We start from the raw sequence: 15,108 nt of genomic DNA, 5'->3' as shown, positions 1-15,108 counted from the left end.
TCTCACTCTTTAACGTTGCATCGGGATCCAACGACATAACCTTCGACACGTCACTGTTGGTATGAATCCGGTTCGGGTTGAGTTCAAACTGACAAAGCTGAAACACGTTATCTGGGCCATTTATTAAGGATTGTAGATGTGGCCCTGTCCGAGTTGGGAGTTGGGACAGTTTCTTACCATTAGTCTGGGTCAAACTGTCCATGGTATTTTCATCATCATCATTTATCATCTAGCAAGTGTAGTGTGCCTCTCACATAATGAGATGTAGGACCCACTCTGGCATCCTCCCTCTCTTGTTTTTTTGCTTTTTAATAAAGGTCTCATGTTTTGATTCATGTGAGTGTCATGTGGATGATGCGATTCTCTACATTATCATTGATGTAGCGTGTAAATTTCTCTTCTTAGGTTAATTATAACTTGGTCAAATATTCTCTATGCCGGAGGCACAGGCTCAGGCTGTATTACGGCATAGAGAACATCAACCTTTATAACTTATAAGCTCAATATGAGGGAAGTCTCCTGGCATGGTGGTGGCTGGTAGTGTAGGAAAGGTTGTTGTTTTGACTCTCAATCTATCCGATGGATAAATATCTTGTTATTACCCACTCGATCGTTAGTTAAAAAAAATAAAGGAAAAAGTTGTCTAAGTCGACTATAAAGGGTACACTAGCACCTTCTCTCTCTATCTCTCTAACTCTCTCCTTCTCATATGAAATGACCTCTCTATTTTTCTATACGAAACCGTTTTGTCACTATTCATTACGCTCTAGGGATCATGGTTTTAGCGTACGGTATCAGATTGGGTATCGGTCATCTTCAAAACTGATACGATACCAATATGGTATCAACATGGATTGGCCGTATCGGCCAAGTTTACACTTAGGTTTCCTTAAAAATGGATGATACAAGGTCATCGATTTTGATATCTAAAGTCTTACAAGGAGAAAAGTTTCCTGGTTGACAGACTAGGTAACTAACACCGTGGTTGGGGCGCCATACTACAAATGGAATAAAATCCGCCTTATTTGATGAACAATCGATAATACCCTTCCTTTTGTTTTTTCTCTATCCTATTTTGCCCCTAAAAGTGCATGTTAATCTTGTTGGCATGCCTTGTAGCAGGAATCAAAGTACGAGAACTATACTCTCTCTCCATTCTGTTGGAATTAAATCATTTTAATCCATTTTTATTTGGATGATATTAATTGAAGGACTATTTTTTTTTAGAGAGGGTGCTTTAAGTAAGCGACATTGGGGATCACACCAAAGAAATGTGACAAAATGGTATCCTACAAATTGATTCAGTACACGGTATCGAATAAGGTATCAGTCATACCAAAAACCAATACGATACCAATATGAATCCACCCGTGTCAAAAGATTTTGCCCCTATTTTTTTTTAATAAAAACTTTTTACCTCTAATTCGTACCGTTCCACCGATACTCCTCATTTCATGCGAGGAGGAGGAGTGAAATAGACTAAGAAGTGCTAGCATACTCTACCCGGCGACTTATATTTTTTCTTAAACAAAAACACTTTCATAAGTTCATTAAAATATGAAGTTGTTTTATGTTTGGTGGTTGGAACACATATTGGTACTTAAAAGTACCTGGTTTTGCGTTGGATAGAAACACTTTTGTTTTTCAAGTCAATTAATCAAAGACTTCTAAAAAGTCAATAAATGGCCCACTCAGTTGCATATATTAAGATTCAATCCGATCTTGAAAATGTAAATAAAAGATTTGAGGATGACAGTCCAATTTAGAATAATTACAAACGAAATATAAATGTTTTTTTTTAATTTTTTAAATAGGTAATTATATTTACTGTTCAAAAGTAGCTAAATTATTCTTTATTTCCTAGAGATTGATAAATAAAATATCATGAATATATAATAATATCAAAATATATGACCGTGAGAGCTGCTCGAGGTGGTATGGTCATGTACAACGGAGACCCATGGATGCTCCAGTAAAGAGGAGTGACCAGATTTAGTTTGACGGAGCTAAAAGAGATAGGGGCAGGCCTAAAATGACTATTGGAGAAGTGGTGAAAAACGATATGCAAGTGGTAGGGCTCAATCCTAGTATGATCGCGGATAAAGTTGTCTGGAGGACAAGAACCCGTGTAGCCGACCCCTTGTAGGGGGATGTTCCTGGGATGTTGCTTTGACTACTGCTTTTACTTATTTCTTTATTTATTTTTCTTTTTATTTATTTTTCTTTTTAACTTCATTTTACTCCTTTTTGCTTCTCTTTTCTACTATTGTCATAGCCTCTTTTGAATCCATATAGCCGACCCCATTTAGTCGGGATAAGATTATAGTTGTTGTTGTATAATAATATCAAAATAAAATTTGATTAATAAAATAATTTAGGAAAAATGTTTTGTACAACATCAGTTTAATTTCAAAATTGCATGCAAACATTCCTCATAAATTTCAGATTAGTGTAGCACCACCCCTATAACATGTCTCATATACCTCTTTATTTTTAGTATTTTCCCATATTGTCCTTCCACTGCGCACTGTCCGTGTAGCAAACTCTCTCCCAATAATTTATAATGATATCTCTAATACATGTAATGTAATCCTTTTCTTCTATGTATTTGTTTTGTAGAGAAATGAAAAAAATTAATGTACGTTTACCAAAAATTAAAGACAAAAGAAAAATTAGTACTAAATACCTTGCAACCATAAGTGCCAAAGAAAGGATAAAAAATTATTTACTCTATGCCACTTGTCGTTGTTTGCAACTCACAAGTATAAATTGTGTTCCAACAAATCAAAAAGGGCAAGGGTTTCTCCAACGCATAGACTTATGTATAATAGAGGACTAACCAAAAATAGTTAAGTACAATCAATGATAGAATGAAAGTGAATGCTTCACTTCTGATGCAAATTGAACTTGGATAGTAACCTAACATTGCAATATGCTTTTATCAAAGTGGCGTGGTTGAGTCGTGCCACTGGTCATTATCCTCGAGATTATATTTATCCCTTATGATTTAAAAGAGTTCTTGTGAATCAACCTCTAACATGAAATAGCCCCTTAGGTCTTCCAATAGTTGCATTCACTTACAGAGTTACAGGGTCACATAGGGACACTCTTATGTTGTGCTCAATTAACCGATAGAACAAGGAGAACTCTCAAAACAGTAAGTATACAGTAAAATAGAGAGAGAGAGAGAGAGAGAGAGAGAGAGAGAGGAACGATTAGAATAAATTTATAAAGTGTTAGGGACGTCCTCTAGTTATAGAGAAATGCCATTTGGAAACACCCTTTCAAAGAAGCCCAAAAGAAGTGTCTCTCTATCTCTCTAAGAGAGAAGAGATAGAAAAATAGTCGTTGCCAGTGTCTAATGCATTCTAGCCTTAAAAGCAACTATTATCCTCCCATTTAATTAAGGATATTAAAACCAAACTGAAACCATTTATCAAAATCAAACCGAACCAAATTGAGAAAGCGTTTAAAAAATGGTTCGATTTTTGTTTTAAAAAGTGAAACCGTTTATTTAAACGATTTAAACCAAATTGAACCGTTTAATCAACGATAAATCGTTTTAAATCGATTAATATATACATAGTAATTAAGTTAAGTCATTCATGGTTAAAATAAACAACTATATATGATAAGAATAAATAAATCCCACTAAAGAATTAAGAGACATTCAAACCTTTTGAATATAAAATTAAAACATATAAATAACTATAACCTTACAATTATTAAAAGAAAATAAATTAATAATAATAACCAATCCAATTCAATATTAAGTATATATCTATTTCAATAAAAAAATTAAAAAAGACAAAAACTATTTGAATAAAGAATTAGAAAAAAAACCGTTTAAACCAAAATTATTGAAACCGCTTAACACCCGTACGTGTAATATCCATTCATATATGCCAATGCACCTTCATTGTACTCTAGTCCGCTCTCTTGGTAGTAATAAAATTTTCATTTCTTTGTTTAATGTTTGTTTGACAAACTCGGATTAGTTGAAATTCGACATGTGAACAAGAGAACTTGGTGTCTATATGCCCACAAAATTTCAACCCATTTGATCCATCATGTGGTAGGTATCGTGCCCATTAAGGAGATTCTTTTTATACTAGTTGTGTAAGTGGAGCCATGTAATACACAATACATATAAAAAATAAATAGCTGTAATTAAGAAATTTTTTTCATGGTATTCACTTGTTTTTGTATTTAAATAGGGTGTGAACCTTTTGCAACTCCCTAAAGGTAAGAGATTTTATATACATCTTAGCACCTCATGATGCTCACATTTTATTGATATGTTGACTATCCATCTATCAAGAACTTTGAAAGGTAGTTGGTCAATGATTGTACAAAGGGATCATTCTTACTCTGTGCATGATTGAGAATTATATATTATGCAATCATTCTCTGTCAGATCGCATATCAGATTTGAATGAAATTTTATGGATAAGTAGACCCCAAGATTAATTTCTTATTCAAGTTTTAACTCAAATAGAGCTAACCAAGCAGTAAAATATATCTTCAAAAAATCCAAGAGGATGGAAAAGTATGCCAATATATGACAGTTGATGACATAGTGATTGATTTATGTGTCTATTTCTCTCCTCAAATTCAAATTTGTTTGAGTTTTATTTATCTTTTCTTTTCTTGGCTTCCAAACATTGCCTTATTGATTATATGGTCGGTCTAACCACGAAGAGAAAAAAAAAAAAAAAAAAAAAAAAAGTGAAAAAGATTGTCACATCATCGTCAATGTGCAATTTTCATCTCACATGAAGTTTTTATTATTTGTTTTTACATGCTTTAAAAATGTGGACTCTATATGGATGATATCTTTTTCAGAACACTTATTGGTGTGGCGGGTAGATATATTCCTCCCCACATTGGTAGCGTGGGAAACCCTCTCCCATAATAAAAAATTTTGATTCTCACATTTTACACTTCATAGCCCAAAATGACCATTTTTGTCCTTCCCGGATATTAGGGTTCGCCTGCCAAAGGGGCAATTGAGGTTTATCACAAACCTTATAAGTAAAATAGGCCAATGTTCAGTTTTTAGTAGATGAAGATTCAAGACAGGTTTGGATGCAAAGCTCCTTAGATTATATTTATACCAAAGAAAGGGCAAGGTGGCTTCTTCAAGACCCAACTTGTCTTAAGTAACAGCAAAAGAGAAAGAAAGAAAGAAACATGCAGCAAGCATAGTTACTAATTTGGGGCTTCATTGCATGCTTGCATATCAACTGCACTTCAAAACCATCCAACAGGTGGGCTTATGGCTTCAGCTGTTTCATGATACCATGACTCCATGATGTAGTTTTTAGCTACTTTTATCAACAATTGCTTCCTCTTGCTTTTAATGGTTATCCTTGTAGTAGGTATTTGTATTTATAGTTGGGGGATTGTCCTCTGCGTGAGAGCGCAGGCTGGGCCGAGACACATTGGACGGTCATTTCGGTCATTCAAGGGGGCGGGGTGGTCATTTCGCCACCCCCATGTGTCTGGACGCATCCTACACCTCCGGCACAGAGAACATTTGACCTTATAGTTGTTACTTAAAACCAAAGGAGGTGGGAAAGAAGACAACAGATGGAGATGTAAATGGTTTCATAAGGATTGGACTCATGTTCTCTCACACCTTGACCTTGTGGGTAATCTTCAAACATGTGGGCTCCTTTTTGCACCATGATTGAAGTAGGGTAGGAGATTCCCCTCATACTATCGGCATGGAAAATCCTCCATAAAATTAAGAGGGAGAATTTGTGAATTGGGGTTTTAATTTCTATTTTTTTAGTAAAAAAAAATAAGGACAAAAAGTAATAATTATTTTTTTATGAGAAGAAAGTCTTTCACACTTGTGTAGACTATTTTTTTACCCAAAAAAAAAAAAAAAGGGTAGACTATTTTCCAATGGGTAGGGTGTTTCTTCTTTATTTATTTATTTTTATTCCATATTTATAAATTAATCATTTTTATTCTATTTCATTAATCATTAATAAGTGAGAAGCAAAATTGCTATTTTTTTGAATTTCAAAGCTGTATTTGGTGATTTAATCAATGGATCAAGTGTTCCTTGAAGCCACATTCCTCCACCCATGAGGCCATGACCATCATTGTGTTTGGATGGGTTTTTATGAACACTAAAGAGCATTTCAAACATTCAATAAATAGAGGATATAATTATGACGATAGATTAGTGGTGAAGGAAAAGTTTTCCCTTAATCTATTATTAAAACTTTGAATCTGATTTGTTAAAGCGATTTTCTTATTGACACCCCTCAAGGTGTCAAATAATTTGTAATTTTACTTTTTTTGCCATTTTAGCATAATACAATTTTTTTCCAATAAGGGTAGTAGTATCATTTCACATATGTACTTGAAAAATGGGTGTGACAATAACACCTTTTGATAATGATATAATAATACTATTTTTTTTTTTTAGTAAACAACATAATAATGTGTGGCTTTCAATTTATTTTTGAAAATCTTTTTATACCCTTATCTTAACGAACTTTTGGGAATAAGATAAGGGGCAATTAAAGAAGGTGTCAAGTTCTAAATACATCTATAGAGGTGTCTCCTTTTGTTAAAAGGTGAACTTAAAATTTGATCTATTTATTTTCTCAAATCAAAAAAATAATCAAACTCCCATTATACCTAGTTTATAATAATTATAATAATTTAGGGGAAAATATTACTACACCGCTCTTGTACAAATTCCTTTATACCCTCTTCACATAATAAGCAGTGAGATCCACACTGACATTTCTCTCCTATTCTGACCATGTGGGCCCCATATGGATGATACCCATTTTCCACCGCCTCCTTGGTTGTAGATCCCTTCTTACACTGCCCTTTTAGGAAACCCTCTCCCAATAATTTATTAGGGAAAAGGTTCCTTGGATGCCGGGATGGGGTATGCTAGCACCTCTGTGTCTATTTCTCTCTTCCAATAAAATGATCTAGCTACCCTTCAATGTATGATTTTGTCGCACTTTAGTGGTGCGCTTCTCTATGCCACTTGCTCAGGCTACCCTCTCTCTAGTTATTATTGAGAAAATCATTCGATTCCCAATGAGTGGATGAGCCTCAAACTTTTGCCACAGAACAAACAATGAAAGACCGATCCAGATTTTCCTCAGTGATTGACCCATGATTGTAGATCGTTACCCTTAGCAACAAATGAAGAGAAGCTCTTTGAGCTTTCTCCGCCAACACATCCTCTTGAAGATGTTGGTTGCTGATTATCAAGTTGATATGGACGTACAACTTCATCGAAGAGACACAGAAAAGCAAAAGATTGAAGACGAAATGAGGTTCGAACAACTTCTTGGAGTGGGAGTTTGGGTCCCTTAGAGCGGTAATGCTGCCATGTCGGACGAGCCAATAACTTGAACACGTTTAGTCATTTTTTAGCAAGAATCATAGAAGCAACGATGGTCTACGGTCAACTTTACTCCGCTCAAGTACACATTGTAGTTTTTGAACTACGTGGGACCGAGAGAAAGAAAGGATCGGGGAGGCAACTATGCATGACACTTCTCAACCGTGTCTCCAAGGGATAGTTGAACAAGTGACTCATGAATGTTGTAGGGCCGGATGAGCCAATAACTCAAATGAACCACAAAGAAAATCTGAGAGACTGGCTAAAGAAGCCTCTAGAAGAGTTTCTCGAGTTTGGCCTTTCCTCTACCCAGAAAGTTGCACAATTGTCCAAGGATTGGCTTGGTCGCTTTGAACATAATCGTTCGAATGTGCCCCCAAACAACAATCGGGCTCTATCCAATTTGAAGCATCGGGACAGTTTTGGGCGGGGTGTGGGGTTGGAAGGAAGGTGAGCTCACCCCAACCCATAGTCGGGAACCCTTGCCCTTGGGTTGACTGGAGATCTCTCAAGGACAGGTCTATCCATAACAAATCTATCATATCAGGATTTCAAGATTTTCATTCGCAACTCCGTCTTGGTTGATTGCCCTGTAGCCAATGCCTAGCTCATTTATGAAGATTGATGAGAAGAGACTGCCACTGCACAACAATGGTACTCAAACTCATCGGCCTTTGACGGGCAACCCTGGTTCAAATCCCATTTCAGATGAAGGAATTACAAGAATATTTAGAAATAGATAAATCTCGGCAACAAGCCTTTCTATATCTACTTTTATTTTCGGAGTATATTTATACACTTGCTCATGACCATGATTTAAATAGATCATTGCAAGCAAGGCCATGATCTCTCAAACTATCGTCTTAAAGCCAAAAAGGTCGCAAGGATGAGGCTCAACAAGCTCTGCTCTAAATTTGTCTATACCTGAAAACACCATCAGCCAAAGCACCCTCAGTAAATCGTCAATCTCCAATGTGGGAAGGAAGCAGCCCTAGCGTCTATCTGACCAATCACTCTGCTAGCGTCTCACATTCATGCTCCCATTTGACTGCTTAATTTTTTTGGAAAAAAGAACACTACCTGGTCAAGTGCACCATGCATCCAAACTCCAGACACAACCCCCTAAAATGACCACCCTACCCCCTTACAAAATGAAAAATACCCCTAATAAATGCCTCTTTGTGCTCCCATTGGCCTCGCGCTGATGCAAGGGCCACGCAGCCGGGCAACCCTTTACCCTATATTTTTTTTTATAGAGCGATTCAATCAGAGGTTTTGTAACCAAATGAAATGGAATCATTCCATTTTGTCTTCCAATAGCTGTGGCCTTTGGGGCACAAAATTCTTTGTACTTGCCACGTGTATCTTGAGGTTCTGTTTAGAGAATAGATGATTGAGAGTCTTCTGTCCACAAAGGCCAATGCGCTATTTTGTTGCTATCAGATATCAGCTGTGAAGGATTGAAGGTTGAAGGCATTTTGGTGGCCTGTAGGGATTTGAAAAGAGAGGAAAGCAGATTGAATTCACTTTCCATGGCTTCGTCTCTTCTCTGTCCATCTCTGATAGTCCCTCTTAATTCAAAAAGGGTACAGTTTCTTGTCTTTCTCCTTTTTATTATAGGTTCATCATAGGTTCAAAACGATAGAAATCAAACAAATGAAATCTTGAGGACTAAAGAGTTTATATGAAAAGACCCAGAAAAAAGAAATAAATTTTTAATTTTGGCCGACGAATGCTTGTTTCTGAGTTCGAGAGGATCCGATAACAACTTGGCCAAAGACTTGCAGTGCTCCCCGTTGATGGTATTGGTTGGAATGAGCTCAAATCTGCGGTTCAGTAACATAAAAGTACAATGGGAATTAGGAATTGAAAACCCATGTCTGGATTCCTTTGTGCCATTCATTTCTTCGTTGAGTATCCCATATTCCCAATTTGAACTGGTGATTTTCTTTTTTTTATTCTTTTTTAAAAAGTATCCCCAATTCGTGATTAGACCACTTTTTGTGTGTCTGTGTGTTCAAACGCATTCCTTTCCAGGTTTAGTTGAAGTTGTTTATGGAATTTAGTATAGGGCTCTAAGTTTCATTTCCTGTAAAGCTTTCTTGATGATATTTACATTCACAGTATTCACTGTTTAGGCTCAGTGGTCACCTTCAGAAAGCCCCCATCCACTTGTTTGTTCCCACATCCCCTCAAAATTTACATTCCTATTATCATCTTTTAATTTCTGGTCCATGATCACCATTCTGAGATATGTTGTATCATTTGTATCCAAATCCAGATCTTATATTCTACTATCATTGATCTACTAGGTAATTTGGTGTAGAAAGCTTGGAGCCAGGAGAATCCAATGAAGTTAAAACATTTTCAAACTATATTATTCTGGACACTTTTCAATGCCAATTGGATATTCAGTAACTACCAGGGAATAAAAGCAATGCAATGTAATGCCATGCAAAAGGTTCGCCAAATGTTGGTACTGATAATTGGTGTGTTTTTGTTTGAAATGGCTGACAACAGAGCAATTTCCTGCAGAGAAACCATGTTGGCATCAATGCCATATCTATGAACATTCCATCGACTAAAAGTTACCCGCAAATTGCGAGATGTCAGAAAAAGGATAGATGTTTACAGGCAAAAGCCACTATGTCCATTGCAGGAGAAGTACTTGTGAGAGAATCTAATGATGCTGTTGACAGTGATGGTCAGTTTTGCTATTCTTCCTCCATTATGTATTTATATACTATATGAATCACATGTTGTGCATTAGAAAAGTATCATTGAGTTGAAACAAAACCAATTTAGTAAGTCTGTGAATATGATTCAGCCTACCTAAGTTTTACATGACGAAATTATGAGGAAGCCTAGTGAGGTATTTCTTTTATTCTTGAATTAAGTCTATTCTAACTTTTAGGATATTTCGATCTTGATCTAATAGTAGTGTCATGATCCACAATTAACTCATAATTGTATTTGTTTTTCTGGGAGTTGCTGTCTTACTTGTACTTTAATTTGCAATTCAAGGGGAAAATTTGCATCCCAAGGCTAACTGTAAGAAACATTACTGGCTGTCACAAAATAGGTGTTATAAGAAGTGTTGTCATGGATTATGGTGTCACAATTCAAACCATTTCTCTAGCAACCTAAGATGGAGCTTCTCAAGATCAATGGATCTGGAAACTGAGAAGGGCTCCCCATGATCAAAATTGCTCCTGTAATCAAGTGTTTTAATGGAGAATTCTTTTTAAGAACAAGCTGTCAGGCTAAGTTGTCTGTTGACTTTTTTTTTTTTGGTGACATGAGAAGCCAAGTTACAGTGATGTCACTAAATCACTAAATGAGGTAAGAGGAATCTTAACATTAGATTCAAGCACGTGTCAGCAATTCAAGAAACCCCTTACTGGCTCATGATTCTGTAGGAGCAGAAAACTGGATTGTTTATTTTCCAATGTCAGTCTAAGCAGACACACTGTCAAACTTACATGAACATCGAAGTGTTCATGTATAGGTCATCATTTCTTGAGGAAAAAATTAATTGGTATAACAAAATCTGTTGATCAGCATTTTGGGTGACACAGTTGGCTCCTTGGCATACAGATAGAGTATTTGTCATAAACCAAGTTATATACTTTTAGGTGTTGGAAACTTGAAATCTATACCACTAGAAAATCAACAGTTCTCACAGTATTATATGTGGCAAAGTTTTTTAAAAAATCATACAAATATCTTTTTATGAGTTGCAATCCTAAGGCTTTAGAAGCCACTATTATTCCAAGTCTACAAACAGAGAGTGTCAAGTCCATAGCTCTATTTTTGGTAGCCATGGGATCATGAGTTAATCCAACCCACCCAACAAAGAAGAACGAAAGCAAGGGCGGGCAAAGCTTTCATGTACAAGGAGTGATGTCTGTTTTGGTTGCTATTTAATTTTAATCATTTCCCTTGCAAGGGATCTTATTCATTTGGAGTAACATGCTTGCAGGAATTGGAATTGTTAGCATCCACCATGTTGGACTGCTGTGTGAAAACCTTGAAAGGTCCCTAGAGTTCTATCAAAATCTTTTGGGTATGTTAGTTTTTCAATATTGAAATTTAAATACTATTTTCCTTCTCTAGGAAGATCATTGATATTTCATTTTAAAACCAGGTCTCAAGATAAATGAAGCAAGGCCTCATGATAAGCTTCCATATAGAGGTGCATGGCTCTGGGTGGGTTCTGAAATGATTCATTTGATGGAGCTTCCAAATCCTGACCCTTTAACTGGGCGTCCTGAGCATGGTGGTCGCGATCGTCATACTTGTATTGCAATTAGAGATGTGTCCAAGCTAAAAGTCATTTTCGATAGAGCTGGTATGTACTTATTACAACAGATACAGGATTATAGACTCATTCTAATATACTCAAATCATATTTGTATCAGAAGATTTCCTTTAGCGCTCTTGTTATATTTCAGCCACTCAATCCTCTTTTCAATAATTATCACCAATCATCCAGCAGACCGTGGGCTAGATTTGTAGTTAGAAGGTTGTGTGTGGGAGAAATAAACTCACTGACAAGTAAAATTCATAGAAAAGTCATTAACAGAAGTATATTGTGCATCTTGGAAGACCACTGCAACAACTAGAGAAGAAATAGGATTATGCCAAACTCTGCCCCTTGACCATCTCTTGTAACAATGGTACATGTTCTGGTATTTCGTTTTTGTTTTTCCCACATCAAATACATGCACCTTGGATTCGAAAACTTTCCCTCGGAGAATTTTTAGCTACTTGGTAATGATGTAATTGAAAATGCAGTGTTGCTTTGCTTTTCACATATTTGTTCACTTTGAAATTCCAAATGCAATAGTTGAGAAGTTCCATAATTTTCTTTGATTCTGTTAAAAATGGGATGTGGATGTCTTATAGGACTTTGCTTTTGCAGGTATACCATACACTCTCAGCCGGTCTGGGAGGCCAGCAATATTTGCACGAGACCCAGATGCGAATGCCTTAGAATTCACTCAGGTTGAAGATTAACTTATTTCAATATCAGAAGCATGAAATTGTAACATCATATACCTTTCTATGTCTTCCTCAGTCACTGTTTGATCCTGTAAATAAATAGTACACAATACACTAAAGAAAAGTTTCATATTTTATAACCATATTTTGCTAGGCCATTAATGCAGTTGTGGCAAAATTCATGGATATTATCTTATGAACTGAAGATTATTGCAAACCAATGGGTCTGACAGGCATTTTTTGGAACCTAAAGTTCGTAACATTGCGTTGGGTCTCGAACATGCTAAATCGTTGGATTGCAAGGTCAAAAAAGTATGGTGCAACAACAACAGAGCTTACAAACCTTCTCCAACTCTAACCCACACAGCTTGGCCTTGGCCCCTCGTTCCATATCTCTTTTAAACAAAAAGTTTCATCTTTTTGTTTAAAAGAGGATTCTCAAATTGTTTCTTTGGTTAAAAAGGTGGCTTTTCATGCCTTGAAAGATAGGCGACATTTTGTATTGCAAGGGAAGAACATAGATTTTATCTATTTTCATTCAAGGATAAAGAATGCTATCTTGTCGCATGCGGCATGCAGCCCTTGTGCCCAGATACAAGGCTACATGAAATGACCTCCGTGCCTTCTTAGAAAGGCGAAAATCCATGAAGGCATGTCGATCATTTTGCATGGCCTTGTGTCTGGGTGCAACCGCGCAGGGGCCGCGCACCACATAGGACCACCACATGTTCTCTTTCCCTTTCTTTAATTAAGTTTTTCTTTTCTTATAAAAATAAAAAGGTTCATATGTTCAGTTCGAGCAAGAAGATCCAGATTGTGTGCCTCTAAGCGCTACATGTCTGCTCATTTTCTTTTCAGATTGAGCTTTTCCACACCAATTCTCCCTCGACCATAGGGATCGGTACCATCAGATGTGCATGAGGGGTTATTTTTTTTTTTTTTTTTTTGGTAAGTGCATGAGAGGTTTGACTCCATACAATAGGGAGTGGGAGTTTATGATGGGATCATCGCATGGACATATAACCAGTGGAGTGGGTGATATGTCCACACCAATTCTTCCCACTCTATTGGTGAAGGAAATCTTCTGCCTTTTCTTTATAATTACAGAATCAAAAAGTTTAAAGCTTGATTGTATACCATAGAGAGGTGCAAACAATTCCCATGGACATAACTTGCTGTCCTCCATTTGAGAGCCACTCCACCAAAGCTTCTGAGTCTATCCAGATCTCCATTTTCTCTTCTGCCAACGGAGCTGCTCGTGTGACGCCCTGCTGGATGGCTCTCCCCTTGTTTTCTTTATCAGATTGTGAAATTAAAGGTTGCATTAGTACTTTGAGAATTATTCTACATTACTGATGCCCATCCAGAGAGTTGGGATCCGCAGAGTTGTCATGATCTTGATAGCTTCCATCTGTGATGAGCACAACATGGTCTGCACTTGGATTTGCTACTTGGTGTCTTGTCTTTGGGGGAAGAAGTGCTGCTGAGATGTCTCGATTGGGGTTGGTTTACAGTTGAAGACCCTTCGGTCTGTGATTCATTTTGAGATAGATCTGATGATCATGACAGTATTCAGATGTTTTTTGGATTCCATGACGACTGAAAGGCCTCCTAAAGCAACAATGCACTCCGAGCAGATTCATCTGGTCAATGGCTGCACGGGATTATCTCAACCTCTAATTACTGAGAAAAGGTACTTGTTCCGTTCTGGCACAGCCCCAAGAACATATGACATCCCATTGGCCAACAGTCTTCTTGTTTTTGGCTTGAGACCACACCTTTGAGCTCTGCTCTTCTGTTCACGAATTCAGTTAGTACAAATCTGGATCGTGGCTGAGGTACAACAGTCTTTGCAATGCACACTCCCAGCAGTCATAAATCAAAATCTTTTTAAAAGTCACTCATCGGGAAATTGTTCATGTAAAAGTCTTGGGAATCCACTTATATATGTACATGTATTGACAGGACTGAAGGTGGTCCATCGCCTGTCAATCCTAACCTGATCATTCTTATATACTAGTAACATAAAGGAAATAAAAGATCATTCGTATATACAGAGTTTCTTCAATTTGTAATAACATTTGATAATTTAGAAAAACAAGACAAGGGAAAAGGAAACAGTAGCGTAAGAATGAGGAGATCAAAAATCAAAATGTAAACACCAAACTAAATCACCACACTTTCCCTGTTGAAATGGATATGCTCTTGCTACCAGATCACTTGCTATGAAAGAATCAAATCTTAGTGCAGGCAGTGGCGCTTGCTGCTGGATCTGTGCCCCCATGAGCTTCATGTTTTCATTTGTCAGTCCAGATCAGGTAAGAGATTTACCAGCCCATTCACGCTCACGTCGCTTCTGCTTGGCTTGCATCTTGTTGAACTTCTCTTTCCCCTTCTCCAAAAGAGGATCATGCACCACATACTCATCTGGGTCATCTTTCCGAGCCATTCCATCCTGTGTCATATGATTTGCACGCATATTTAATCACATGAAAAACTTTAAAATCATGCTGTAAAAGCAAAGGAAATGGAGCTTGCCTTGCCAGAAGAACCAGGGGCAAAAGTCAACCGATTTTCCCTCCATCCAGATAGATCCTCCTCTCTTTCCCCACCAGACTTGCCACCTGGTGCACTAGACTTTGCAGACAGAGACTTCTTGAAGTTCTCCAGTTTTGACAACACCTAAGGGTAGACGAACCAAAGTGATTGAAATGAGA

General features: G+C 37.0%; 2 protein-coding genes across 3 annotated transcripts in view; one reads left to right on the top strand and one right to left on the bottom strand.

The window, feature by feature from the left end:
- Positions 1–8,849: 8,849 nt before the first annotated feature.
- On the top strand, positions 8,850–12,507 carry LOC122669874. Its single transcript, XM_043866751.1, has 5 exons — positions 8,850–8,973; positions 9,923–10,091; positions 11,370–11,453; positions 11,535–11,738; positions 12,312–12,507. Exons 1-5 carry the CDS (start codon positions 8,920–8,922, stop codon positions 12,404–12,406), a joined length of 606 nt encoding a protein of 201 aa, XP_043722686.1. The 5' UTR covers positions 8,850–8,919; the 3' UTR covers positions 12,407–12,507.
- A 1,867-nt stretch (positions 12,508–14,374) lies between these two features.
- Positions 14,375–15,108, bottom strand: part of LOC122668806 (peptidyl-prolyl cis-trans isomerase CYP57) — a 37,740-nt gene continuing 37,006 nt past the window's right edge. The window contains exons 10-12 of one of the 2 annotated variants that reach the window (XM_043865341.1): positions 14,930–15,073; positions 14,671–14,846; positions 14,375–14,597 (exon numbers count right to left, since the gene is read on the bottom strand). In XM_043865341.1, the coding sequence (XP_043721276.1) occupies positions 14,706–14,846; positions 14,930–15,073 (285 nt within the window). In that variant the 3' untranslated portion in view covers positions 14,375–14,597; positions 14,671–14,705. Of the gene's footprint in view, positions 14,847–14,929; positions 15,074–15,108 lie in introns of both variants that reach the window. The other variant, XM_043865340.1, reaches the window with a different exon arrangement.

This window comes from Telopea speciosissima, chromosome 7 (genome assembly GCF_018873765.1).
Source record: "Telopea speciosissima isolate NSW1024214 ecotype Mountain lineage chromosome 7, Tspe_v1, whole genome shotgun sequence".
Lineage (NCBI taxonomy): Eukaryota > Viridiplantae > Streptophyta > Magnoliopsida > Proteales > Proteaceae > Telopea > Telopea speciosissima.
The sequence above is the reverse complement of the archived record's forward strand: the minus strand, read 5'-3'. Positions and strand labels throughout refer to the sequence as shown.